General features: G+C 41.2%; 2 protein-coding genes across 3 annotated transcripts; both read right to left on the reverse strand.

Annotated features, from left to right (window-relative positions):
* Window positions 1-2,516: 2,516 nt before the first annotated feature.
* Window positions 2,517-13,083, reverse strand: mtdha (metadherin a). 2 transcript variants are annotated; one of them, XM_083770331.1, is made up of 12 exons: window positions 12,607-13,083; window positions 11,982-12,083; window positions 10,756-10,864; window positions 10,019-10,159; window positions 9,165-9,215; window positions 7,915-8,031; window positions 7,620-7,700; window positions 7,198-7,269; window positions 6,811-6,938; window positions 6,099-6,190; window positions 5,514-5,565; window positions 2,517-5,306 (listed from the first exon to the last, which is right to left on the reverse strand). In XM_083770331.1, exons 1-11 carry the CDS (start codon window positions 12,991-12,993, stop codon window positions 5,559-5,561), a joined length of 1,287 nt encoding a protein of 428 aa, XP_083626457.1. In that variant the 5' UTR covers window positions 12,994-13,083; the 3' UTR covers window positions 2,517-5,306; window positions 5,514-5,558. The 2 variants fall into 2 exon arrangements, with proteins under 2 accessions (XP_083626457.1, XP_083626456.1); XM_083770330.1 differs by having other exon boundaries at window positions 10,756-10,867.
* A 716-nt stretch (window positions 13,084-13,799) lies between these two features.
* rrm2b (ribonucleotide reductase M2 b) lies at window positions 13,800-27,685 on the reverse strand. The gene is made up of 9 exons (XM_083766976.1): window positions 27,498-27,685; window positions 23,713-23,883; window positions 21,489-21,605; window positions 19,542-19,675; window positions 18,736-18,830; window positions 18,480-18,613; window positions 16,596-16,700; window positions 15,762-15,875; window positions 13,800-14,449 (listed from the first exon to the last, which is right to left on the reverse strand). Exons 1-9 carry the CDS (start codon window positions 27,540-27,542, stop codon window positions 14,297-14,299), a joined length of 1,068 nt encoding a protein of 355 aa, XP_083623102.1. The 5' UTR covers window positions 27,543-27,685; the 3' UTR covers window positions 13,800-14,296.
* Window positions 27,686-27,831: the final 146 nt, after the last annotated feature.

Below are 27,831 nucleotides of genomic sequence, written 5' to 3' on the forward strand. Positions count from 1 at the left end.
TGTGTGTGTGTGTGTGTGTGTGTGTGTGTGTGTGTGTGAGAGAGAGAGAGACGCAACTTGTAATAATAATACTGTACATGCAGACATACAACAGACATACTCTCCTATCCTCCACCAGGAGGATAGGAGAGTGTGATGTGTGATGTTTGGCAAAATGTTTAGGAGTAATTTAAACATGTTTGTTTGGGTGTGTGTGTGTGTGTGTGTGTGAGGATGGCCTGTTGTAGCCACCATGAGGCTGATTTGAAAACTGTCCGTGGATATGCACGGCTTGTAATAATAATACTGTAAAATCAAATGTTAAATAATTTATAGTTTTCCGTTTTTTCTTTCATTCTTGGAGAGTATCTGGAGCAGGGGTGGGCAACTTTGACGATTGAGAGGGCCACTATATATATATATATATATATATATATATATAGTATCCTGGTCAGTATCCTTGTTTCAGTATCCTGGTTTCAGTATCATGGCCAGTATCCTGGGGCCAGTATCATGGTCAGTATCCTGATGTCAGTATCATGGTCAGTATCCTGATGTCAGTATCATGGTCAGTATCCTGATGTCAGTATCATGGTCAGTATCCTGATGTCAGTATCATGGTCAGTATCCTGGGGCCAGTATCATGGTCAGTATCCTGGGGCCAGTATCATGGTCAGTATCCTGATGCCAGTATCATGGTCAGTATCCTGATGTCAGTTTCATGGTCAGTATCCTGATGTCAGTATCATGGTCAGTATCCTGATGTCAGTTTCATGGTCAGTATCCTGATGTCAGTATCATGGTCAGTATCCTAATGTCAGTATCATGGTCACTATCCTGGGGCCAGTATCATGGTCAGTATCCTGATGTCAGTATCATGGTCAGTATCCTGATGTCAGTTTCATGGTCAGTATCCTGATGTCAGTATCATGGTCAGTATCCTGGGGCCAGTATCATGGTCAGTATCCTGGGGCTAGTATCATGGTCAGTATCCTGGGGCCAGTATCCTGGGGCCAGTATCATGGTCAGTATCCTGGGGCCAGTATCATGGTCAGTATCCTGGTCAGTATCCTTGTTTCAGTATCCTGGTTTCAGTATCATGGCCAGTATCCTGGGGCCAGTATCATGGTCAGTATCCTGGGGCCAGTATCATGGTCAGTATCCTGATGTCAGTATCATGGTCAGTATCCTGGGGCCAGTATCATGGTCAGTATCCTGATGTCAGTATCATGGTCAGTATCCTGATGTCAGTATCATGGTCAGTATCCTGATGTCAGTATCATGGTCAGTATCCTGATGTCAGTATCATGGTCAGTATCCTGATGTCAGTATCATGGTCAGTATCCTGATGTCAGTATCATGGTCAGTATCCTGGGGCCAGTATCCTGGGGCCAGTATCATGGTCAGTATCCTGGGGCCAGTATCATGGTCAGTATCCTGGGGCCAGTATCCTGGGGCCAGTATCATGGTCAGTATCCTGGGGCCAGTATCATGGTCAGTATCCTGGTCAGTATCCTTGTTTCAGTATCCTGGTTTCAGTATCATGGCCAGTATCCTGGGGCCAGTATCATGGTCAGTATCCTGGTCAGTATCCTTGTTTCAGTATCCTGGTTTCAGTATCATGGCCAGTATCCTGGGGCCAGTATCATGGTCAGTATCCTGATGTCAGTATCATGGTCAGTATCCTGATGTCAGTATCCTGGGGCCAGTATCATGGTCAGTATCCTGATGTCAGTATCATGGTCAGTATCCTGGGGCCAGTATCATGGTCAGTATCCTGGGGCCAGTATCATGGTCAGTATCCTGATGTCAGTATCATGGTCAGTATCCTGATGTCAGTATCATGGTCAGTATCCTGATGTCAGTATCATGGTCAGTATCCTGGGGCCAGTATCATGGTCAGTATCCTGATGTCAGTATCATGGTCAGTATCCTGATGCCAGTATCATGGTCAGTATCCTGATGCCAGTATCATGGTCAGTATCCTGGGGCCAGTATCATGGTCAGTATCCTGGGTCCAGTATCATGGTCACTATCCTGGGGCCAGTATCATGGTCACTATCCTGGGACCAGTATCATGGTCAGTATCCTGGGGCCAGTATCATGGTCACTATCCTGGGACCAGTATCATGGTCAGTATCACACTGAGTTACAGACCCATAAGGTCCCATTTTGGTTCCTAACTATCATTTAGCTGGGAGACCCTCTGGAACTCCCTCAAGGACCCCCTGGGTGTCCCCGGGCCCCACTTTGGGAACCACTGCACTAGGGAAGACACACGTGATCCTCTTTTGAATGAATGGAGAGAGAGATTTCTACAGATTAAATCCTAACTGAATGGAGAGAATTGGTCCTGGGGGATGTGCTGTATTTATTATCACAGCGGAAGGTCAACCGCTGCACGTGTGCCATGAGGCGACCTCAGAGGTTTGCCACAGATTGTTATGACGTTGATATATAAACCAGTATTAAAAAAGTGAGTTGATTTAGAGCTCTATTTGCCATTGAGACAAAAGATGCAGGCATAAGCGGGTACGTAATATCAAGCATTTAATGTATTACTTTTTCAACTTTAACAAACATAGAAATAGTTTATGCGATAAAACAAAATCATTCTCAAAATCATATCCTCAAGGACAAGTATATAAATACATTGACTAAATTGATCATTTCATTCATCAGTATAAAAAGAAAAAGAATACAATAAAATATAAGTGCCTGTAGTAGCTGGTAGCTACACCAACTTTTCTCACTGACGACCTATCGAGTCTACAAAGATTTATGGGCAAACATAAAAATACTGTATCACCACCACCAATTAACAGCTTGATGCACTAGCCTACTGCTCGTTGAACACACAGTCAAAACCTAGTAAAACACAGCAGTTTTCAATCCCTTCTAAAGCATATATAGGTCTATGAAGATGCTCAAGCCCCACATTTTACCCCCTATGTACACCAAGTGTCCAAAAAATTACAGCACAATTATCTGCCCATTTCATTTATGTACACAAGTATTCTTTGCCTGATTTATGCTTCGGAAATGTCAAAATGGTATAAATGGTGCATTTATATAGCGCCTTTATCCAAGGCGCTTTACATAGATTGTGCATTATACATTCACCCATTTACACACGCATTCATACACCGATGGCGGCGGAAACCATGCAAGACACCAACCAGCACATCAGGAGCAATTAGGGGTTCAGAGTCTTGCTCAAGGACACTTCGACACTAACTCTGGGGGAGCCCAAAGGGTTCGAACTAGCAACCTTGCGGTTGCCATCCAGCCCCCCCCCCCCCCCCCCCCCCCTCCCCACACACACACACACACACTTAAACCCTATCTTATACTGCATTTTACGATAGTTGCATTGTGAAGCTAGTCAACCAACCAGTTCACAACACATTCACCTATAATGATATGCCAAAAATAGATGCTAGGTTGAATCATGTGCTTAAGTTTGAAAATACATTGTTGTTGTTGAGCAACATGTCACTGAATGTCACTTTGTCACTGAAGCATAAATCAGGCTTTGTCGAAGTCATGCTAAATTCACCTTTTGACATCAATTGAAACTTGCAATTGGATGGAAAGTAAAAACGAAAGGATGCCAATGCACATTACATACGACTAACAGTTTAAGGCAATAGAATTCAGTTCCTGATGTATATAATTTGTTTACAAAAACAAACCTTTGACATGGAATTAAAGCTGCACCACCCCCCCTCCCCTCTTTTTTAATTAAATGTATGTACTTATTTTTTAACATCACAAAGGACTTTCCCCCTCTTCACACAAAGCCAGGAAGTCAATTACAAACTTGGATTTACACATTTTCACATTCTGCAAAACTTTAAGGATCCTTAAAAAACGAATCAAATGTCACAATAACATCAAAAGAATTCAGTACAGCCTTTTTGCACAGTGCAATCACAGAGAATTGGAAAAAGCCCTTACAATCTGTACATATGGCATGGCTCTTTCTACCACAGAGGTTGGAAGGAAAGATACGGATTTTAAAAACCATCTGACAGGTATTTTAGAGTGCAAAGAGTGTTAAATGTCTCCAAAAAGATCAATGCACATTAAAGAAAGATACAGATACTCAATAACTGTACTGACAGAAAAATAGCAGTGTCCCACAACCTTGGTTTTAGTATTTAACCTTAGTTACAGTGCCTCCTAGTGGCTGAAAGTTGTAACTGCTACAAAGTGAAGCATCAGCAAGCCTGCCATCAATCCAGTTTTACCACCGGCTCCACATCTGGATAAATGTGGTTAAATTGGTTCAAGATCAGCAAATGCATGAAAGAGCTTTCCACCTTTTCAGTATATGTGATGCCGTGCCACAGAACAGGGGGACGGACCAACCAAAACCAACCAAAGTATAAACTCATTCATACATTTTTCCATTCCTTAAAGGGACACTTCACCCTTTTTGCAAAAAAATATATGTTAATGACGTTTAGAAGCTTTAGAACACTTTCCTGGGGGGCTTTATGTATGTAATATGTGGTTTTAGATATTTTAGATTGTAGCAGTGAGCCTGTTGTCTCTGATGTCATGGACACTGGGCTCACTTCCTTCCTGGACTACATGTTGTCTCAGTAAGACAGACCTCCCCTATCCACAAGGAGGAGCAGTGCACCAAAGAATTATGGGAATTGTAGTCCAGGAAGTTAGTGAGACCAGTGTCCATGACATCAGAGACAACAGGCTCACTGCTACAATCTAAAATAACTAAAACCACATATTACACACATAAATACCCCCAGGAAAGTGATCTAAAGCTTCTAAACGTCATTAACATATATTTTTTTGCAAAAAGGGTGAAGTGTCCCTTTAATTAACTTCATTTCTTTAATAACATTTAACATACTCACAAAAAAACAACAACTTTGTTGCCATTGAAAAAATAATAGGTTTAATAAAACTTGTACCTCTCTCCCACTGCAGGTGAACTTGTGCTCTGTTTGCAGTGTAGCGTATATATATAGTGCAAATCAGTTAAGATCTCAGTCCACAGGACCTCACTTTGTTCACTCTGATGAGCCAAGAATCACTTGGTATCTGGCTGCTTGTTTTCTTTTAAATTTCTCTTTTTCTTAAATTGAATAAAGTATAGTTAATTTATCCACACAGCAAAAAAAAAGAAAACAAAAAGAAAGCAAAAAACTCCCGTACCTGGTAATTATTGCATTTTTACACACAGGACAATCATTTGCATATGATTAATACGGACTGGGTCACGTGACTTCATGTTTCCCTTCGCACTTTCTTCCTCTGAAAAGACTTTGAAGACTCCACCGTCTGCTCTGTTTTCTCTACAAAGATGGAAGGAAGGATCCGTGGAGGATGGAAAATAACAAAGACTTACTACAAAATGTTGTCTAAATCATGACAGTTTTCAGAAATATGTCAGTGGTTCTCAACCTATTTCATGTCAAGGACCTTCAAAAACATACATTGGCCATACTACTGTTTCATTCCCCTATAAATAAATAGAGAATAGTAAATAAATTCAGACTTACTCTGAGACGATGGCGTGATGGGAGGAGCCTCACGGGACACCTCACTTACAGTCTAAAAAACAAACATACACAACATTTCACCACTGAAAGAAACTTCACTCACTCAATGTTAAAGCTGCTATAAGCAATAATATGTCAAAATGTTAATGACCTTTTTATTTTTATTTTTTTTGTATTCAGACAGCCAGCAATGGGTAAAACGCTCCCAAAAATGTTTTAGTCTCTGTGACACATCTAGGGGCCGCAATCTGCAGGAACATCTTTGAATGCAGATGCAAATTTACCCATTGCTGGCTGAAATTTAAAAAAAACTAAAAACTCTATCCATAACAATTGCTCACAGGGATAGTTTATTTTCTGGTTTGTAGCACTTAAAAAACCACGGATTCCCAAGGGCTCTATTCTAAGCCCCCAACTGTTTTCACTCTACACCAAATATCTTCACCGAAAATAGCTTACCGGTAATATACAATTGTAACTTGACGTGTTTGCAAGCTTTTAGGTCTGCTATGTTTGACAAATGTTAGCCCCAGAACATGGATGCTAGGGTTCAAGTGGTTGTTCTTTTGAGGTGACGTTTCTTGCCTGAGTATCATCTTCTGCCTTCTTCTTCTTTTTCTTCTTATTCTTGGATTTCCCTCCGTGGGATCCTCAACCTCCTTCTCGTCCTCTGACACCTGCTGGGCCACCAATGACAAAACAACACAAGAAACTAATCAGAAGACAGAAGAAGCCCACAAAGATTATTTATCAGCCAGTGTTGATTTCATCGACTAAAACTAAGACGAAAAATGTTCGTCGACTACCTTTTCACTGACGAAAACTAAATGGAAACTAAATAAAAGTTATGATGACTAAAACTAGGACTAAATATATTTACTTTCGTCAACAAATAAAAACTAGACTAAAATGTTAGGAAGGGACAATTGGACCCAAGAGATCCAGTATACGTCATTTTACACTTGGTTGCATGCTGAAAATAGCCGATCTACAAGCTCACGTGTCACAGCGCGACGTGTTGTGAGCTTGTAGATCTGCTATTTCCAGCATGCAACCTTGTCCACTAGTCCCTTCCTGACATTTTAGTCTAGTTTTTATTTGTTGACGAAATTGTCAATATATTTAGTCTTAGTTTTAGTCACCATAGCTTAGTTTTCATTTAGTTTCCATTTAGTTTTGGTCAGTGAAAAAAGGTAGTCGACGAACATTCTTTGTCTTAGTCGACAAAGTCAACACTGATTGAAGCCCCTGGCCTAAATAACCTAACAACAAACATAGCAAAGAGTGCCAGTCCGACCTTGAGAGGGGCAGCCTGCTCCTTGGGTGGTGCAGCTGGTGTCACCAACACAGGAGGCTCTTCATAGTTGCCCCAGTGCTCTGCCGGGGCGTTCCAGTCTGAACTGGAGTCCACAGCTGCCATTCCATCTGGAACGCCACATCAGCAGTATATATTAGTTTAATACAGACAATGAATATTTACATCGACAACCTCCAAAATGTATTTCCAAACCTTGTCTCGTGTCTCATATTGATGTTTAACTGATGAGTTCCTGTTTTTCTTCCTACTTTTTCTCACCAAACGGCATACAGGGTTCTATTTTGAAATCCTAACCAGCCAGTGTCTGACAGAATACTTGTTCAGTAAATTTACAAAATAATATTTAACCAATGGTTGAACACTTACTGAAACCAGACCATTCATCAGTAACATCAGGATGTCTGTCCCACTGAAGGTCAATAGGTTGAGACATGGGCTCTGAGAGAGAGAGAGAGAGAGAGAGAGAGAGAGAGAGAGAGAGAGAGAGAGAGAGAGAGAGAGAGAGAGAGAGAGAGAGAGAGAGAGAGAGAGAGAGAGAGAGAGAGAGAGAGAGAGAGAGAGAGAGAGAGACGCTATTGGTGACTTAAATCAGAATTCTGTATTTCACAAAGTATATTTGAGTGCCGTGATTCAACAACCACTTCAGATGTCATATGTTTGCACAAATAATTTGTACATGTAAACAGACAGGCAATAACAAAACGGTGTGTAAAGATAAGATATCAAAGAAATGTAACAAGCAGAAATATATTTTTTAAATCACACACCACCTGATGATTTCCGCCTACCTGTAGCGTTCAATCCCATCATGGAGAAGGACACAGGGTTGAGATCAGCCTTCATCCTGCTGTCAACCCCACTCCATGTCCCTGTGCAAAGAGGACAACAGGACCATTGTCATCTATTCTAAACTGTCTGCTTTACCCAATAGCAAGTACCTGTCAGAAGGGTGCTATCGCACCAGATCCACCCCTGGCAAAGCCTGCAGCATTGTAAATCTGCTATTTTCGCTATTTTTGTCCAAAAGTGCCCTCTTGATTCCAGCCCTGTCCCTCTAACACTCTCTGCACGTCCACTGCCTACCTTGTGTCGTCTCCTGTCCCCAGCACTGGGTGCTCTCAGGCTGGGCTCTGTGTCGTGATGCCGAGGACCCCTCCAGACCGCCGGCCATCGCCGGCTCCTCCCTCCAACCAGAAGATGCTGAAGAGGAAGGACGAACAGCAGGAACAATAGACGATGTGAGTCTTCATCCATAGTTATTGATACTTTTTCTATTATTTGGTGGAGAGTTGCAACAACAGTACATTCTTATTGTCTATTGCTCTTTAAGCCCTCAATGTTACATTTCAAGCTTTTTCCCCTCACACCATGCCTATATTATCTTCTTCTTCTTAGTCAGGGTGGTGGTCCCCAGGTTGATTCTTAGTAAGGTTGGTGGCCCCCAGGTTGATTCTTAGTCAGGGTGGTGGCCCCCAGGTTGATTCTTAGTCAGGGTGGTGGTCCCCAGGTTGATTTTAGTCAGGGTGGTGGCCCCCAGGTTGATTCTTAGTCAGGGTGGTGGCCCCCAGGTTGTTTCTTAGTCAGAGTGGTGGCCCCTGGTTGATTCTTAGTCAGGGTGGTGGTCCCCAGGTTGATTCTTAGTCAGGATGGTGGCTCCAGGTTGATTCTTAGTCAGGGTGGTGGCCCCCAGGTTCATTCTTAGTCAGGGTGGTGGCCCCTGGTTCATAATCAGTTGAAAACCCCTGGGATAGAAGATGTTTTAATTCTGGCAGTCAATGTTTAATAATAGAACCAGGGTTTGATCCGAAAGTTTGATAAATGAGGGCTATTCTATTGGGACGGTATTGTTGTGGGCATGACCTTTTGGTAACTGAAGATTTTGAAGATTGTGTCCTACAACAGAGAAATATAAGTGTGTTTCTACATGCTGGTGTTTCGTCATTATGAATGCATATGTGACTTGCAATTAAAAACGATTTTTGGGGAAACAATGTTTCAGTACACTACTACGACTATGTACACAAAATCGTTTTTTTTAATTGCAAGTAGTCAAGCTTGCCTGGTCTTTTGAGGAATAAGATATGCATAACATCCCCACAGGTTTTAGACACGGTGCTAGACCCCCAGAAATGTTCAAATTAAGAAAAGGGCAATGTCTTGTCTGCACACAAACACTATGTTTGCTCCCCATCTTTTCCTTATTTGAACCAAACAACGTTTCACCCATCAGGGCTTTCTGAAGTTTAACTTGAGAATGTATTGGTTAAAATAAAGACAAGATTGGGAGCAAACATATCGTGTGCCTTTTTTCATCATTTGATTTCAGCTCTTACCAGGTGCACTGCCTGCATCACCCTTTCCGCTGCTTCTTCTTTGCTGAGACTCTTAAATACATAGCAAAGGAAAAGAAAAGGAATTACACAATTGTTCATCATGCACTGTATGTACTGGCGATTTAGTTTAAGTTAAAACTATTTCAATCATGATTTGTTTGGAATGCAGGCTATAGCCATTAATCCTATATTAAATCAATTAAGCCTGATTTTAAACTTACTAAGACAAGCTACACTACACTGTGAGCTTGTAGATCTGCTATTTGCAAAAAAAAAAGAAAAAGAAAAATGCCCAAAATAGGGGCGAGTCGGACAAGACTGTAGTTATATAGCATTTTTTCCCAAAGCACGTCATACACACAATCTTGCACTGATGGTGGATGCAGCCAATATGCCATGTGAGGCAGTTAGGTGTTCACTGTTCAGGGTCATGCCCAAGTCAGGAGGAGCAGTGAGTGGAACTGGAAACCAGAGATTAAAATAGTGTGCATTTTGCATCCCAAAACGCAGTTTATAGTTAAGGGACGCAATAAAACAACGACCTCTGCATCCACGGGATGCACTACTGTACTACTGTGCTGTTTTTTTGCTAGCTTTAGTTAAAATAATAACTTCTTCTGTTTTCTACATGAATATAACCACATTATAACCATATAAAATGAAATGGCAAAAATATGACTCCTAACGTCGTTGAAGTGGGACTCATAAAATGTCCCTGGGTCTCAGCTAAAAGACCATCCCTGCATCCTGGGACTCATTACATTGAAAACCTATTTACATCACTGTGGAAACCTTCCAATTTTCAGTCAACTACTGCAAATATCACATCTATAAGCTCACAACGTTTTGACTACCTCTGTGCTTCCTGCTGTTTGTAACTGCAGGTGGCTCCCCGTGTCCCTCCACTGTTACTGGGGTCCCAGAGTCCTCTGGGCCCTTGTCCTTCCTGCGCTGCTGCCTCTTCTCTCGGCTGCTGACCATGGTCTCCCACGCGCCTGGAGTTGAGAAGAGAGGGGATTGTTTTGTTGGGTTAGTAAAATTGTTTTTTCATCTTAGTTTTAGTTGATGAAATCAACACTGTTCCTAGGCCAAATGTTCCAATACGTGTCGTTTCCCCAGGCTTTTCTTTTCAAGCCGAATGGGAACGAAAATAAAAGCCTGCTGGGTGGCTGTCTAGGTTTTTGTCCAATTGTAATTGCAGCAAGTTTGAGTGGATCTGTCAACAACCAAACATAAAATATGGGCTTTGTATATAGGATACAATCTGTGACCTAAAAATAAAATCATTGTTGGAACACAGCCTTACCCAGTCAAGGTGAAATGAATCACTGATTAACTGAGACTGGGTGTGTGCAGGACGGTTCTCTCTCACAGCACTACGCCTACGGTCATTTATACTCTGCAGTATGACAGTGTTGTTTGCCACTATTTATACATTGTCTATGGATCAGCCTTTTGTCTGATTAAGGAAGTTGAAACTTCTTGATCTAATATAGGCCTATGACAAGTCCTTGGTGAATAAGTATTCAGACTCTGAGCTATATAAACATGCGTTATTAAGCAACTTCCCCCTGGTGGGTTTAGGTCTTACCATCGTCTTCCTTTCCGTCAATGGTGTAAACATTCTGGGTTGGTTTTCCTTCCGCTTTGGCTTTCCTCTTGTTCTTTTTGGCCTGCGTTGTTGTCGGCGCTTGTTGTACCTGCTGCGGGAAACAGTCAATCAGCTGTTAGATCGTATATAAATACAGAGATTAAAATAGGGTGCATATTGCATCCCAAAATGCTGTTTATAGTTAAAAGGACAACTTTAGTTTTTTCAACCACGGTTCATGTTTTAGGTTGTTATTAGAGAAAGTAAATGATGAGTGTTAATTTTTTCCCATTTGCTGCTTTCTTTCGTTTGAAGAATTTCAGCTATTTTTGACAGGGGGGGCGGGGGCATTCGAGCATGGGGCTAAATACTTTTTTTTACAAAATATTATGGCGATTTCTTTTTTTTATGATTGACTATAGTCCTACCAGACCCCAAGAAATTACATCTGGCCACAAAAGATCACAGGATCTACTGAATGTGAAGGTAGCCTACTGGGGGGAAGCCACACTGAGTGTCATAGGCTCAATATATCAGTTTCACACTAAATCTCATGATCTTTTGTGCCCAGATGTAATTTCTTGGGATCTAGTAGGACTATAGTAAATAAATAAAAAAGAAATCGCCATATTTTGTAAAAGAATCCCTAAAACGAAAGAAAGCAGCAAATGAAAAGAAATTAACACTCATATTTTACTTTCTCTAATAACAACCTAAAACATGAACCTTGGTTGAAAAAAAGTTGTCAATAAAACGCAATAAAACAACGACCTCTGCATCCACGGGATGCACTACTGTACTGTTTTTTATTTTGTTAGCTTTAGATATAATAATGATTTCTTCTTCTGTTTTCTACATGAATATAACCATATTATAACCATATGAAATGGTAGTTAAATGCTACATTTACATCACTGTAAATATAGATGAAATCTACTGTAGATTTATTGTCTAATGACAATCAGTACAGACAAAGGCTTGCACATAATCATTAGTTATATCTCACATAAGTTCTTTCAAATGGCAGAGCTGCCAACCTGCACACATTTTGTGTACCAACCACGCAATTATAGGTGTATAGACACCTAGAATTGCGTGGTTGGTACACAAAATGTGTGCAGGTTGGCAGCTCTGAAATGGGGATATGTTAACAAGTCTCTTTGCCATCCATATGTGCGTTACACACATGCCAAATATTGTACAGACATGATCAGGACAACACACACCTTCTCCGCTTTGATCTCCGGGGATGGCCTGGACACAGCCGTCTCACTGATGTTAACTTCCTCTTGAGATACAACCACCACTCCTCCATTAGACTGAACCTTCTGAATGGGAAAGATTAATTAATTAATAATCAATTAACAATAATGTGGATATGATATACACACGTTTTGGTCTAGCCTTAATTGGACAAAGACTGTCATAGATATTATTTGTTTTTTTAGTCTGACATTTACAAATTACTGTCTGACAAATAAAAACAAATATTATATGATGACAGTCTTGAGGCTAGTTTTGGTCCATTAATGTGAAATATTTGGGGTTCAGAGAGACTATACAGCTGGCAGAGTCTACCATGACAGATTCCAGACAATGTAAACAGACATGCACGCTAAATTCAAATCGTCAGTGTTCATATAAATCCAAGTGTATAACTCTGACCGCGTACAGTACACATCATCATGTAACCAAATGAACCCGTGCATTTGTACAGTATCCGAGTTAACAACGGTGACCAGTCCAGAAAAAACAAGTAATAAGCTCTGAATAAACCTATTGTTATAAATGCCAATTTAATTTCCTTAGCAGTCAGTTCCACGGTCCAGTAACCAACCCAGACTCCAGTACCTTGTCGCCGGTGGATTTCTTTTTATTCCTTTTCTTCTGTTCCTCTGGTTTGGTTTTGATGAAGTGCTGAGGTTTTATTATAGGCTCCCCACCGGTACCACCTTCTCCTCCTCCTACGGGGTGAGTGACCGGTGATCCCCGCTGTTTCCCAGGCAGCAGTCCGCCGCAGAGAGCGGCCCAGGACAGAGCGCCGAGCAGCAGCAGCCCCGCCGCCGCCGTGGACAGCAACATCCACCCCGGGTACAGCTCGGGTTTCAGACCCAGGTCCAGCCCGAACTGAGCTCGGACGAGCCCCTGGCCGGACGAGACGAGCTCTCTTAAACGGCCCGACAGGAATTCGGCTTTTTCCGACACCAGGGCTCGCAGGTCGACGGTTGCCGCTGCCATCTTTTCTTCCTTTTCTCAAATACCTTATTGAACAATAAAACGTTTACTAATATGGCCTAGTGCTGCCTGGCAGCCACCGTATGCTTGCGATCCTATTGCCCGGAGGTACTGTACGGTCACTGGTGGTCATAGATATAGTGGTCATGCTGTCATTGCTATGATAGGCCAGTTGGTTGTCAGGGCCAGGCCAATCCACCAACGACCACGAGCGTCGTGATAAGTTGATAACTATAAACAATAAACATTAAAGATCGCAAATAAAATAACAATCCAAAGCAAATCGGGATACCTCTGCTCTGTCTTTGTAGTTGCCAGTATCCTATATTAATATAAAATAAAGTATATATACCGGTATATAATTAATGTCGCTGTATACAAATGCTATCAAAGATGATCAAATTGCTGTCAATTGTACAATTTAGCGGATGCATGAGACAACAATCCCTTTTAATACAGTAAATATAACAACCAACCAGCGCGACCATTCCACCGGCCTATGGGATCAAACATCTGATCTGACTATCGTGGTTAGACTGGTTACAGTAATCTGGTTGAAGAAATCTCGGTAAAACCCTTATGTAAAACCACAATCCGCAGTAAAGATTATGCCATTACACAACTGGAACATTTAAGTGTACAAATTCAAAAAAATAATATATATATATATATATATATATATATATATATATATATATATATATTAAAAAAACATTCAGAGATACGTACATTTTTAAATACTTTCATGGAGAGATAGGCTACATAAAGTAAAAAATAACTTCACATTTAGTCCAATTATTTTATTACAAAATATTAAAGTAGCCTATATAGGCAGCTGAACACACGGCAGCTGACTTTATTCTCATTTATCTGTTTGGCATGTGAGCAATGGCATTCAAAATCTCTTAAAGGTATATTCAGTGATTTCACTTAATTCAAATATCACTTATTTTTTTGTTTTGTTGTGATAATCCTCTCTACTATAGAGTGTGCTGACCATATAAGGAGTTCCTCCCTGTCCCCAGTTAACCCCTGTGGGTCAAAAAACCTTAGGTTTCGTTTTTGACTCTCTATCCTGATTGGACGAAAGGCTGGGTCCCAGCCAAAAACGAAACCTAAGGTTTTTTTGAGTGAAATCACTGAATATACCTTTAACTCTCTAAACTGAGAAAGTAACATAACTAATAAATTACATTACTTTCAGTAGCACCTCAAGTCTTCCTTTGTTTGAGTTTAGTAAACAGACAAACACATATAAATTAAATGTAACAAACATAATGTAACAAAATATAACAAGTAAAAAGTCTTAAAAGTCAGCATCAAGAGTGAATTCACAGTCCTTCGAATTTGACATGACTCCAAATCTCTGATATTCTCCTACTCGCTTCTCGAAGAAGTTGGTTTTCCCCTCTAACGAAATGGACTCCATGAAGTCGAACGGGTTCTCAGCATTGTAAACCTTAATAATAATAAAAGAAAACATTCGTTATTTATACCATAAGATTAAAGACTGATTTACATGTTGCATGCCAGTATGTATTGCACACCTAAAATAGCTGATCTACAAGCTCACAACATGTCAAGGTGTAATGCATTGTGATCTTACGTAGTAGATTTGCTATATTTGGCATCTGATGGTTAAAGCATATAACTATTTAGTTATATATTTATTATACAGTAATGTAACAAGTGCATATGCTATTCATTGTACAAAGAATATAGTCCTGTGCATTCCTCTGTGGTTACTATTTTATAAAGGTAGACTTTCAGCAGAAGCCAGGAAGACATTCAAATCCGCAATCCAGAACTTTCTTTAGTAAATAAAACTTAATTTGACCAATCGGTATTGTAGTATGTTAATACAATATAGCCTAAAATATCTATCAACTGTGGTGTCTTTGGTGTTGGGGACGGTAGCTCTGGTCCATAGCTCTAATGCCGTTTGCATTTAGAGCTACGTTACCGATGACTTCCGGGGCTCACATAAATGCAGACCAGCCTCTCATCTTTAGCGTAAATAAAAATAATGTTTTTGCTTCTCACCAATACAAAGGCGAGTTGTGTCATTAGAAAGCCTACTTTCCTTAGTGGAAGCACTCTGAGCCCCCCACCACACGTATAAATGGTACTTTTTGGCCAGAAAGGGATTTTTCTTCCACCGGAAAACAAATTCCACTCCACTTTTTCCTCCATTGAAAAAGAAAATCCCTTTCTGGCCAAAAAGTACCTTTTATACGTGTGGTGGGGGCTCAGAGTGCTTCCACTAAGGAAAGTAGGCTTTCTAATGACACAACACGCATTTGTATTGGTGAGTAAGAAAAAACGTTATTTGTATTTACGCTAACGACGAGAGGCTGGTCTGCATTTATGTGATCCCCGGAAGCATAGGTCTAAATGCAACGGCATTAGAGCTATGGATCAGAGCTAGTGTTGGGGTAGGAAGCTACATACTAATTCCTACACGGGTTGTGCTTATAACCACGCCCCCGGGCAAGTTACGTTTACTGAGGTTTAAGGTTAGGGTTAGGCTGTCCATGAATCACAGCGACTGGCCAATCACAGCGCGTCGACTGCACAACCCGTGTAGGCTTTGGTATGTCGCGGGTAGGAACACTACTGGTTGACAAGTGGTATAGTCAGTATGGATAGGTCATAATGTTACGGATTGCATTTGCAACTTTAAATGACCTCTTAAATTATTATTACATAATAATTATTAATAATTATTATTAATAATGTAAAACATTTCATTTAAAAAACTGTATAATTACCTTGGCCAGTCCGAGGTCAATGAGTAGGCGATCAGCCACAAACTCAATGTATTGCTTCATGAGGTTACAATTCATCCCGATGAGATCTACCGGTAAGGCCTCTGTCAAAAACTCCTGCAACAACAGAATAATTTTCAATATTGTCATGTCCATGAAGGTCATGGATATTTATAGACGGGACAGACCGAGCTGTAAATGATGGCTAGCAAGGACCCAAATAGACCCTTATGATTCTATAGCTCAGAGTTGGGCTTTAAGCAACTAGTCGACTATTCAACTAGTCGACTAGTAAATCCACTAGTCCACCTTGTTGGTACTAGTTGACTAGTTGATAATAATAATAAGAAAAAAAATAGGCCTCAAGATTAGGTAAATTATAGTTATAATCATGTACACAGTTAACAGTTTTTAAATGTACAAATATTTATACAAAATAAATAAATGCCCATTTATTTTTTACATAATGGGTAGTGAAACAACTAGTCGACTAGTAAACTAGTACAAATCACTAGAAGTGAATGCCCTAGCTCAGAGTGTACTACTAATGGAACCAAATGGACCCCATTTGTACTGGTAATTTGGGGTATACCAGAGATAAATATTGTATCAAATGGGGTCTTGTGGCCTAACAGTCAGTACGCATAGCGCCCTGTCAAACTGGGGGTCCTTTAGCTTAAAATAAAAAGTTTGAGAGCCACTGGGTTAGCCACTGGTTTTGAGAAGGATTGTCAGGATTTAGTCATTTGTAGAATCGTCCTCAGGTCTAAATGGGTTAAAATAAAAAGTCTGAGAGCCACTGGGTTGGAGTGTATCTCATGATGACCAATGGTTGACCTGTTCGATGCTGACTGCTTTGGTGACGATGTCTCTCACTCTGTCCTGTGTTGGCTTCTTCACCAAGTAGCTGTACAACAAGCACGCAAAGTTGCAGTGCAGACCCTGAGAGACACAAACAAACATACAGTGGTGGAAAAAGTACTCAATTGTTTTACTTAAGTAAAAGTACAAATACTGAAATTTAGAACTACTTCGTTAAGTACTCATTGTGCAGAATGTGCCATTTCTTTCCCCCCCCCCCCTTTTTTCCCCTTTATCAATTCTTTATTTATTTTATATTTTCTAACAAGACAAACATGTAAATCACCAATGCACATAGGTGGCCTTACACAAGGACAGCTAAAACAATGAAACAAAGACAATTAAAAAAGCGGGGGGGGGGGGGGGGGGGGGGATGGAGAAAAATAAATATACTGTAGGAAAATAACAACAAAAACAAAACATACAGACACTACAGACCAGTACAAGACAAACACAAACAAACAGACAAGGACGAGACAAGACAAAAAAGACATGTACATGTACAGTACAAGGGCTACAGATACAGACAAGAGCGCAAAAGCAAACCGTTGGTTACAACGTCATATCAATTAAATAATTAATTGAACTGCGTCAAGAGCTTTGGACCAGTTGGCCACAGTGTCCGCTCTGGCGCCATTCATCTTGGCAGTAGAACGCTCCAGTAAACAAATATCAGAAAAGCAATTAAGCAATTAATTTAACAGTCGGTTCAAACCAGTTAACAGTCGGTTCAAACCAGTTTTTGATATTGTTTTCTTAGCAGCAGTTGAGGCAGCTAATAATATGCGTTTGTCCTGAAAGGTTAATGCGATGTTTGGGTTATGACCAGTGAGAAAAAGGGCTGGGCAGCTGGGAAGAGCTTTACCAACAATGGTTGCTACAATCTCCTTAATCCAACTCCAAAAACTTTTGATAGAGGCCAATGCCAATGCCAAAATATATGTAAGTAGTCTCCTTTAACAGAAGAATAGATGGTACATAAGTCTGAATTAACAAATTTACATTTAAATCTACACTCAAGCGTAAAGTAAAATGTATGTATAAATTTATAATGAATAATCTGGTGAGCTGTATTTTTAGATGAGCCATTTGTGCCATTTCACAAGTTCAAAATGTGTACAAAATCTATCTGTATACAGAAATGGCATCCAGTGTGCAGGGAACCCATTCTGGGCGGGAACCCCTTTTGGTGTTTTACCCCCTCAGGCCGGGAACCCATTTTTGGGTTCTGTACAGTATGTACAGTATTCAAAAATGATGCTGCTATATAAATATTTGACCTTTTTCAGAAACCGTAGGTCAGGATTTAGAGGCGTTTTTAGAATCGGCCTCAGGCCTAAATGGGTTAAGTGTGGCGTAACAGTAGCTGACAGGATAGTGAATTACAACATCCATGGTGGTTTCTCTCAGACCACAGTTTGCTCTCTTTCTACTATTGCCACTATTTCTGTTTTGTTTTTTACCGCAAAGGAGGGGGAGAGAGAGATTGGAGTTGTTTAGAGAGATTAGGTTTGATCAATCCAAAAATGTATCATTAGACCATTAACATTTAATTTCCCACAATACTCTTATCCAGAGTGTAAGGACTAAGGAGTGCAAGAGTAAAACTCTCACTGACACAAATATTACAAATATTCCTACACCTCGTACACCTTTGCATAATATCAGCATCAATTACGGATACATACATACAGCTGTATACAATATAATTTTTTAACAATGCAGTTGTAAACTGAAAGGTACTTCTGGAGTTTCATTCAGACTAGAGAAACTTAAGTTTGTAATAAGAGAATAAGGCATATATCAACAGGTTGATATACAGAAATACAGTCTTAAGGGTCACTAAACAGTTTTTCTGACCTCATCCCTGCTGATGAGCTCATTGGAGTAGGTGAGACCAGGCATCAGACCTCTCTTCTTCAGCCAGTAGATGGCAGCAAATGAACCAGAGAAGAAGATGCCTTCTACTGCAGCAAATGCCACTAATCGTTCCCCTACAAACGGATAATAATAACACACAACATAACTTAACATAACTTAATCATGTGCTGGACTAGGGATTTCAGAATTCAATCTGTGAGCTCATGTTTCAGATGAGAGGAGATTGTTTGCTTACCAAACATGGATTTACTGTCATTGATCCAGTGGAGTGCCCAGTCGGCTTTTCGTCTCACACAAGGCATGGTCTGAATGGCATTAAATAAATAGTCCCTAGAAAGAAAAGAAACACGTGGCGTTTACTATGAAAAGCTACTATGATAACGTCAATCCGTTAGTCCGTCACCCCCACGCCTCCATATATGGTCACGCATCATAACATCACATCTCCATATATGGTCACACACCAGTGCCAGCAAAACATACCGTACCTGGGATGGCCCGAGGCCCTGCCTGGCCTTACTAATTTAATAGTACACATTTTACGCCCTACCTGGCCCCGAAAACATGGGGAAAAAAACAATCCATATATGTGAAAACGTCAATTAAAAAAAGACCAAAAGAAAAAAAAAGGTCACAATAATTAATGGTCATATATTGACATTCCCACAGGCCTAATATTGATGACATCATGTATCTTACTGGTAAAGTTATGTGTGCACGACGCGTGCGTTGAACATGTCAAATGTACAAACAAACCTTGGAGCCACTTGAAGTCTTGAAGTAACTGAAATTGCTACTTGAGGTGCTGACACACAACAGTTTCACCACCTGACCCCTATTGACTGGAGTCCTACCAAATATCTTTGCTGACAATAGCCGATGTGACACGTTGTGAGCTTGTAGATCCAGCCAATCAAAATGACATTGCTCATTCTGCTGTGAGTACAAGCTTTATAGTTTCTACTCCCAAACATTCGTTTGCATCTCTCAACATTCACTGGAACGCTTACTTACTAACTGACAGAAGATCGAGAGACTGACCTTTCCTTAAGGTCTCTGATGTATGTGTTGATGAGCATGCCGTACATCTCAGAGTGGACATTCTCAATGAGGATCTGGAATCCATAAAAGGAACGTGCTTCTGGAATCTGCACCTCCTGGCTGAATCTCTGCACCTGTTAAAGACAGATTCACAAATGTGTGCCTTTAAGTATTTGAATGTCCAAGAACAAATAAATAAATGTTTTTTTTGTCAGGTGAAACCTGCCTAGTGATAGCCCTTGAAATGTAGACGACATCGTCATCAGCTAGTCTTACTGATGTGATTGGCTGCTTCTAGCCAATGGGACGGCAAGCAACGGCAAAGCTACCTCTGGGCAATGGGAAGGAGAGGCTTGATTATAAACCAGAACGCAAAAGAACAAGGAGGCGCACCGTGCGGCCTTTGTGCTTAGAGGCAGGCCCACGGCCTTCTTGACTGAGTGACAGGCTGTCAGCCAGGCAGGCAGGCACCGCTGTTAAGAAGAAAGCGATGCGTTTTTAACAGAGTTGTTACCTCGTATTTTAATGCAAGGCCCTCGTATGAATGACATTACACAACAAGCGATCTGTTTTTAACATAACAGAGTAGAGTTGTTCAGGCATTAACACAAATGGAAACGCCAAAGTGATTTCTTGATTTCCTCGTATGAGAAGCACTGGAACTTGGAAATGACATTGCACAAATTAGAACGATTGTTTTATCTATCCATCCATCTATAGGGGGAGGATGGGGGAAGATGAACCACTTTTTACTTAAGTTGTCCTGGAAGCAAGGCAAAATGAGATGGCAGTCAAATCTAATGATCTACACATATTTCAGGATGTCCTCTATCAATTGAAATGATGAGTAAGCAGCTATGACAAAGGGCCATGAAAATATGACCTTTAAAAAAAAAAAAAAAATGGCTCAATTTGCCCCAGGTAAGGCGTAAGTTGATCCAAAATTGAACCACATGATATTTTAATGTAAAGAGCTTAAACTTGAACAGATAATGTATTCACGTATTGAAAATAATTTAATAAACGTTTTCCCTTTTGCAAATAGTCTTTATCTGTTTATTTATTATTTAAACAATATAAAGACAATTAAATAAAGTTTGTTATTCAGAACCTTATAATATTTGCAATATTGTTAATACAATATAGCAAATTTGCAAACATTTGCAAACATCCAAATTAAAGGTCATTCAGTATAATTTGAGTAGCTAATACTTAATACAAAAATATGAATGGTGATTCACATTAAGAAAATTGGCTCAATTTACCCCAAGGAATTGGTTCAACTTGCCCCATGGCCACTTTTTGACAAAACATGGCTAGCTTAATGCTCCAGGCTAATGTTTAGCTAAATGATTCACATGGGTTTTATACATTGGTATATCACCAACATGCATGATATATAAGTTTAGACCTGGGTGCTTTTGCTTTAATATAAAAATGATTATTCCAGAAAAGTTTATTTTTTTACTTTGACCAGCAAAAAACACTTTTTTGTGTATAAATGTACTTTCCACTTTGTCCATGTGTCTCTCATCTTCATAGTCAGGTTGAAATGGTGGGTGTGTCCTGATTTTGAGGTCACATGACAACTCATGTGTGTAGTTTTAAAGATACAGGGGGTGGTTCAACTTACCCGAAGGTTCGTCTTCCCCCATCCTCCCCTACTAGTTGTTTTGGAGAGTTGGTAACCAAATGGACCCATATATAGATCTGCGAGGTTGTGAGTGACACACAAACATACACGTAACTAAAATAATAATCAGACTAATATGGTGGGGGGGAGAACACAACGGAGTCAGCGCTTCACCTGACAAATATCACTATGTGATCATTTCTTGTTTTGCCCCATTTCTCCCCAATTTATGCCAATTAATTCCTCTCCACACACTACTGTGTGTTCGTTGTCAGTGATATTCATAATTCTGCGGTTTTCTATCGCTCTCTCACCAGGTTCTCGTTGACGATGCCGTCACTGGCAGCAAAGAACGCCAAGACGTGAGAGATGAAGTGCTTCTCATCGGGCTTCAGTCTGTCCCAGTGAGCCAGGTCCTTGGATAGATCCACCTGAAAATATAGTCCACGGTTGATTATTTATGGCAATGTTGGGCTGGGTCAGCATAGCGTTTAGGTGTGTATGTGTCAGAGAGAGCCAGTAATATTACATACTGTACATTATAGTACATTAGGCCTTGAGTGTCCGCCCTGAAACTGGGAGGTCGGGGTTCCATCCCTGGCCTGGTCATACCTAAGACTGTAAAATGGGACCCAATGCCTCCTTGCTTGTGTTACGACCCTGGGGTCTTCACATGTCATAATGTGTATGGGTTTGCACTGTGTGGCCCTCTTTGTACTTGTATGAGCTGAGGTGTGGAAGGTGTGTGTGAGCTGAGTGAGAGAGTGAATGAGTTGAGTGGATGATTGATAATTAGGTGACGCCCCGGGAGATGATTGTACAGCCTACCAACAGGGCGTTTTAGCTTTCTGTAGCCACTGGCACTGCCTAGTTTGTTCCTCTGTGACTGCATACAGCAGATTGATGATTCTGCACGCCCCAACTCTATGGTCATGCCTGATGCCTGACACTATCACGTGCTTGTGTTATTTGCGGTTTATAGAATGCGGCAGAATGGTTTTTCTTCATCCCAGAAACCATCGTCTTTGTTTATGATTAAATACAAACGAGAAGCATCTCTGAGATTAGCCTAAATGTCAAACGTCAGGAAGTCAGCAGTCCCTGGGGGAGCTAAAGTTGTATCCTGAGGAGTTCACCTTTTCTGGGCCGGCAAACTCAACGGTGTCCGCCCTTGATTATGGATTACTACGTGATTGAAGACATCAAAGGTCATAATTGTAAATTGTTGCCGAATGGATTTTCATTGATTCTGCCCTACATTGTCTGCTGCTATGCTATGTGGTGCTATCTTGCTTAATTTGGAAGAGAGTTGAAACTAGCTGTTGTGACAAGTGTGTGTGTGTGTGTGTGTGTGTGTGTGGGAAGAGTGTGTTGTAACTTAAAGGTATATTCAGTGATTTCACTCAAAAAACCGTAGGTTTAGTTTTTGGCTGTGGGACCCAACCTTTCGTCCAATCAGGATAGAGAGTCAAAAACGAAACCTAAGGTTTTTTGACCCCCAGGGGTTAACTGGGGACAGGGAGGAACTCCTTATATGGCCAGCACACTCTATAGTAGGGAGGATTATCACAACAAAACAAAAAAATAAGTGATATTTGAATTAAGTGAAATCACTGAATATACCTTTAATTAGCCTACTGTTGTTTTATGGTCATTTGAATTATAGTTTACATTTGGGAATGTGTTGGGATAAAGTGTCTTGGAGCAGCTGTTTCTCACCCCTCCCGTTTGTATGCCAGAGCTGGCAAGAACTTCTTGGAACTCCGATTATGTAGCAGTCTACTAACGGAACCGCTGATTGATTTTCCTTTTAATTGTGTCAGGCAGTCGATGGGACCCGTGACATCGCTACACCTGTCACTCTCAAAGACACCTGACTTCATATTTTATTTTTTTTGTTTTGAGGAAATTGTATAGCAAATGGCCTGATGCACACCTCAAAAGGCTAGTGACAGGTGCGTAGGGCAATAGAGCATAATATTAAAAAAGGTATATTTGAAAAACAAATTAGAAGAGGTCCTGCACACTGTCGGACACAAAAGAATGTTGCTCTTTATTAGGTCAACGTTTCGGTCACTTATACCTGCATGAAGGTAGCGACCGAAACGTTGTGAAAAGTGTCTGACAGTGCCTTTGGTTTTTCAAAGATACCCTTTTTAGTTGTGAGGAAATTGAAGAGAAAATAAGCATGAATTAATTAATTAATTCATTTAACCCATTTAGGCCCGACGTCAAATTAAAAACAATGTCCTGACAGTTTTCTGAAATAATGTTTCTATATCAGTGGTGCTCAATATTATGTCAAGGACCCCAAAAATGATATGTAATTGAATTGGCCACCGACCACCATCTGAAAATGTTATTCCAGGGACCCCCTCAGAAGCAAAGAGTTGAGTTAAAACGTTCGCTGTGAAAGAATATACATTCAAAGATTTGCGCGACATTTTCATGATTTTTCAAAAATAGACCTACAAGCTCGTAGAGCTGCCCCATGAGCTGCTGCATGAGGGGGGTCGCACGCAACCAAATACCACTCACCTCTTCTACGGTCCAGAAGGAAGCTTGTGCCTGTTTGTACATCTTCCAGACGTCATGGTATTGGATTGGAAAGATAACAAACCGTCTTGGGTTGTCTCGGAGCAAAGGCTCGTCCTCCTCCACATCTATGCTATTCTCGTGGTTTTCTTGATCTGTATCTTTATAACCATTCTGCAACATAATAGATAAATCAATTATGACCTTAGTATCCTGACCATGTGAATCAATGAATGTCAGTTTTTTTTTACAGCTGTCCTATTATGGGAATTGGGAAGGATTAGGGCCGATTCATACTCCTATTTTACCGCTGTTTCGGCACTGTAGTGATTTCGGCACTCATGATTACAAGCACTCAACGCATCACGCTGCGATGCGTTGAGAGCTTATAGATCAGCTATTTTTGGGGCGTGACCCCACACTCATTAGCTACTGAAGATGCGGCGTACGACATGGATCTCTACACAGTGGACAAATTCTTTCACCGCAAAATGCTGCGTTGAAGTTCAGGAGAGTTTGAAGGGGGCATTTGTATTATTTTCACCGTGGTCTGGAGAGGGCAGTAAAAGGGCAGGGGCCTAGGCCCCCTTTGCTGTCTATGTGTGCACGTGCCTGCTCACCAGCATTCTCACCAAGGCTTCGCCCCTCTCTACTACTAGAAGAGTAGTAGTAGGGGGCGGCGGGGCCCGCAGGCGGAGCATTCTCACCTTCTACTAGCTGGGAAATCAATATTTTATTTTATTTTGCAGATAAAGTATAGTTTTAGACCACGATGGAGGGGGTGCCGTCTCTAGCGAACTTGAGCCACACCACTGACTGAGCGCCCGTGAGTTGCCGTGTCGACTGTGTCGAGTGTTGCAAAGTTCGCTAGAGCCGACTCAGCCATGTTCAAGTTGCAAACCGATATGGACAGGGATAGATAAATCCTGCTAAAATGCAGGTGAATGTCTCGCAAGATTCACGAAGGCGACTAGGACAGTTTTCAACCCTTTTCATCTCAAGGCCCATATTTTACTGGGCATTTGAGCCACGGACCACCATTTGATGACATTTAGCCTCTCAGACCCAAAACTTCGAATATTTTGTTGTCTGAGTACGATTTTGTCCACAATTCCATGCTGTATTGATGTTGTACAAACCGTACAATAACAGGCAAATGATCAAAATAACAATTATTCTACTCTAATTGTAGACTTCTTGTAAATTAAGTGATGCAGATGTTTAACAATAATGTAACTCTTGAGAGTGTAACATTAAACCAAATCGACCCTCACTGGAAATGAGTGGACCAGTGAGGGTCCATTTGGTTTCATTTCAAAGGTTTATTATACAAGGGTCCATTTGGTTACCAACTCTCCATTTAGCTGGGGAGTCGGGACCACCTGGAACCCCCTCAAGGCCCACTGGTGAAGTGGTGGTCCCTGGACCACTGGTTGAAAACCTCTGGACTACCTCTGGTCCATAGCCCTAATGCCCTTGCTGCCATTGTAAGACTTTAGATTGATTGATTGATTGAAATATTTATTAACAGTTTGTAGAATTTACAGTACATTTTAAGCACAAACTCAATACAAAGACTGTCAACTGTGAGTGGACGACCCAATTAAGCATTACACTTGTTTACAACAGGGTCCACATTGTTCAATTCATCAAAACATTTAAAGACATACAAACATTTAGAGACATACAAATAGACATTTCTATGTAGCTAAATTCATCATATGGGAAGCAAAAAAGGGAAAAGATACAATATACAGTGAGGGAAAATGGGGTGGGGGGGTGGGGGGATTCAGATTTTACAGAGGCCAGTTTCGAATTGCAGCCATCCGTAGGTGCCCTTTGAGAGCGGTTTTGAAGGAGTCAAGGGATTCACATGTCTTAATGACTGTTGGTAGGGCGTTCCACATTTTGGTGGCATAGGAGCGAAAAGAATTTAGTCCCTTGTTTGTGCCGAATCTGGGTTGTACATGGTTTGTTGCACTCCCTCTGGTGTTGTGGGTGTGGACTTCGTTTACATTAAGGAAGTATTTAGACAGGTACATGGGTATCTTGGTGGTGTATCGAATCTTGTGGACCAGACCCATTGCAAGATGCTGTACTCTGTCGACGACCCTAAGCCATCCCAGCCTGTCAAAGTGGGCAGGGGTGAGGTGGGTTCGGGGGGTGAGGCCAAGTAGGAGCCTGACCAGTTTGTTTTGGGAGGTCTGGAGCCTTGTTTTAAGGGCCTTTGAGGTGCTGTGGTACCAAGAGGTGGATGCATAGTCAAAGAAACCTTGTACGAGGGCTCCTGTTAAGGTCTTCAAGGTGTTTTTGCTGACCAGTGAGGAGATCCTGTAAAGGAATCTTGTTCTTTGATTGACTTTTTTGATTACGTTGGTGGCCATCTTATCACCGGAAAGATTGGCCTCCAGGATGGAACCTAGGTAGGTAATTTGATCTTTTCGTGTGATAATATTGTCACCCACTCTAACCAAGAAGCCATCTGCCTTGCTGAGATTACTATTTGATCCGAAGAGGATGGATTCAGTTTTTCCCAGGTGTAAGGATAGTTTGTTATCAGCGAGCCAGGTGCAGATTCTACCGAGTTCAGAGCTGAGGGTCTTTTCAACCTGCAGTTTGTTCCTGTCCGAGACCAGCAGTGCTGAGTCATCTGCGAACAGGAACAAGTTGCAGTCACAAGCTGAAGTCATGTCATTAACATATATTAGGAACAGTAAAGGCCCTAGTATGCTTCCTTGTGGGACGCCACAGCTCACTGGGAGGGGAGGGGACAGTGTTCCGTTCACCTCCACCATCTGTTCTCTCCCCTCCAGGTAGGATTGCATCCAGCTCACTGATGCGCTATCAAAACCAATAGCTTTAAGCTTGTTAACCAGTATGGAGTGGTTCACGGTGTCAAAAGCCTTTTGGAGGTCCAGCATGACCATGCCGCAGTATTTTCCAGCGTCCACCTCGTGTTTGATGTGGTCGCTCAAATAGAGGAGGCATGTGTCAGTGGAGTGGGATGTTCTGAAACCAGATTGGAACTCGTACAGCAATTTATTAGTGGCAAGATACTTTTCAACCTGTTCATAGACTATTTTTTCCATCACTTTCGAGATGGAGCTTAGAATAGAAATAGGGCGGTAGTTGCCGGGTTCTAATTTACTCCCTTTTTTGTACAAGGGTGTTAGAGCTATGTACCAGTCTGGTACCAGAGCTATATTTTCGCTACAGAGGAGAAGGTCTGCGACTGTGGCAGGAAGCCAAGAGTGGCATAGCCTTATTGCAAGCAAGGGCAGTAAGCCAAGAGTGAGTGGCATAGCCTTAATGCAACGGCATTAGGTCTATCGCTATGGATCAGAAATGGTAACCTCGTGAGGTTTCCACCTTGGAGGAAAAGGAGATATCATGAGTTTTATTTATGGGCTTCTTTGCATTTGAAATACTCTCTCGTACGACGGAGTACGGACAGCTTGTAGTATGTTCTGCGCGCGACACAGCCGCGGGACGAAGTATAAACTCTGACGTAACGTACCGTACGTAGACCACCGCGCTTGCGCACTGAAAGACTGATATAATAAACGTCCAACAAAAGGACTAAATTATCAATGGCAAAACATGGTTATATCTCTAGATTCTATCACCATTTCGTTGTTCTATTGTCAACGTCTTATTTCTTAGCGGAAGTGTACTGGTGGTGGTTATAGATTATAGACCAGTCAACATATAGTTCTACATTCACCAAAATGTTCAACCAAAAAGGTTTGGAGTTTACCTAGATGTCATGCGACGACCGCTTACATTACCTTGCGTTTACTGGACTCCACCGGGCATACATTCACTACGTCCATTGTATCCTTAATATCGTCCTGCAGAATAGGAGCAGCTTCTTTCCAATGTCGTCGTAGCAGTCATAGATATATTTATATAGGTCTATGGTAGCAGTCACATTCAGTAGTGCAGTGTGTGTGTATGCTGCTCTCAGTGCTCTGGTAGTTATCTATTACGGCTCTTTAAACTGCGTATCACTGGAATGAATGATATATCGCCCCCTATCGCTTGTTTGACGAACAACTCAGCCAACTGTACAAAGTTACTTGTCTGTCTGATTGATTGAAGTATTTATTTAACAGTTTGCAG

Source organism: Protomyctophum parallelum (assembly GCF_964188405.1).
Source record: "Protomyctophum parallelum genome assembly, chromosome: 1".
Taxonomy (NCBI): Eukaryota; Metazoa; Chordata; class Actinopteri; order Myctophiformes; family Myctophidae; genus Protomyctophum; species Protomyctophum parallelum.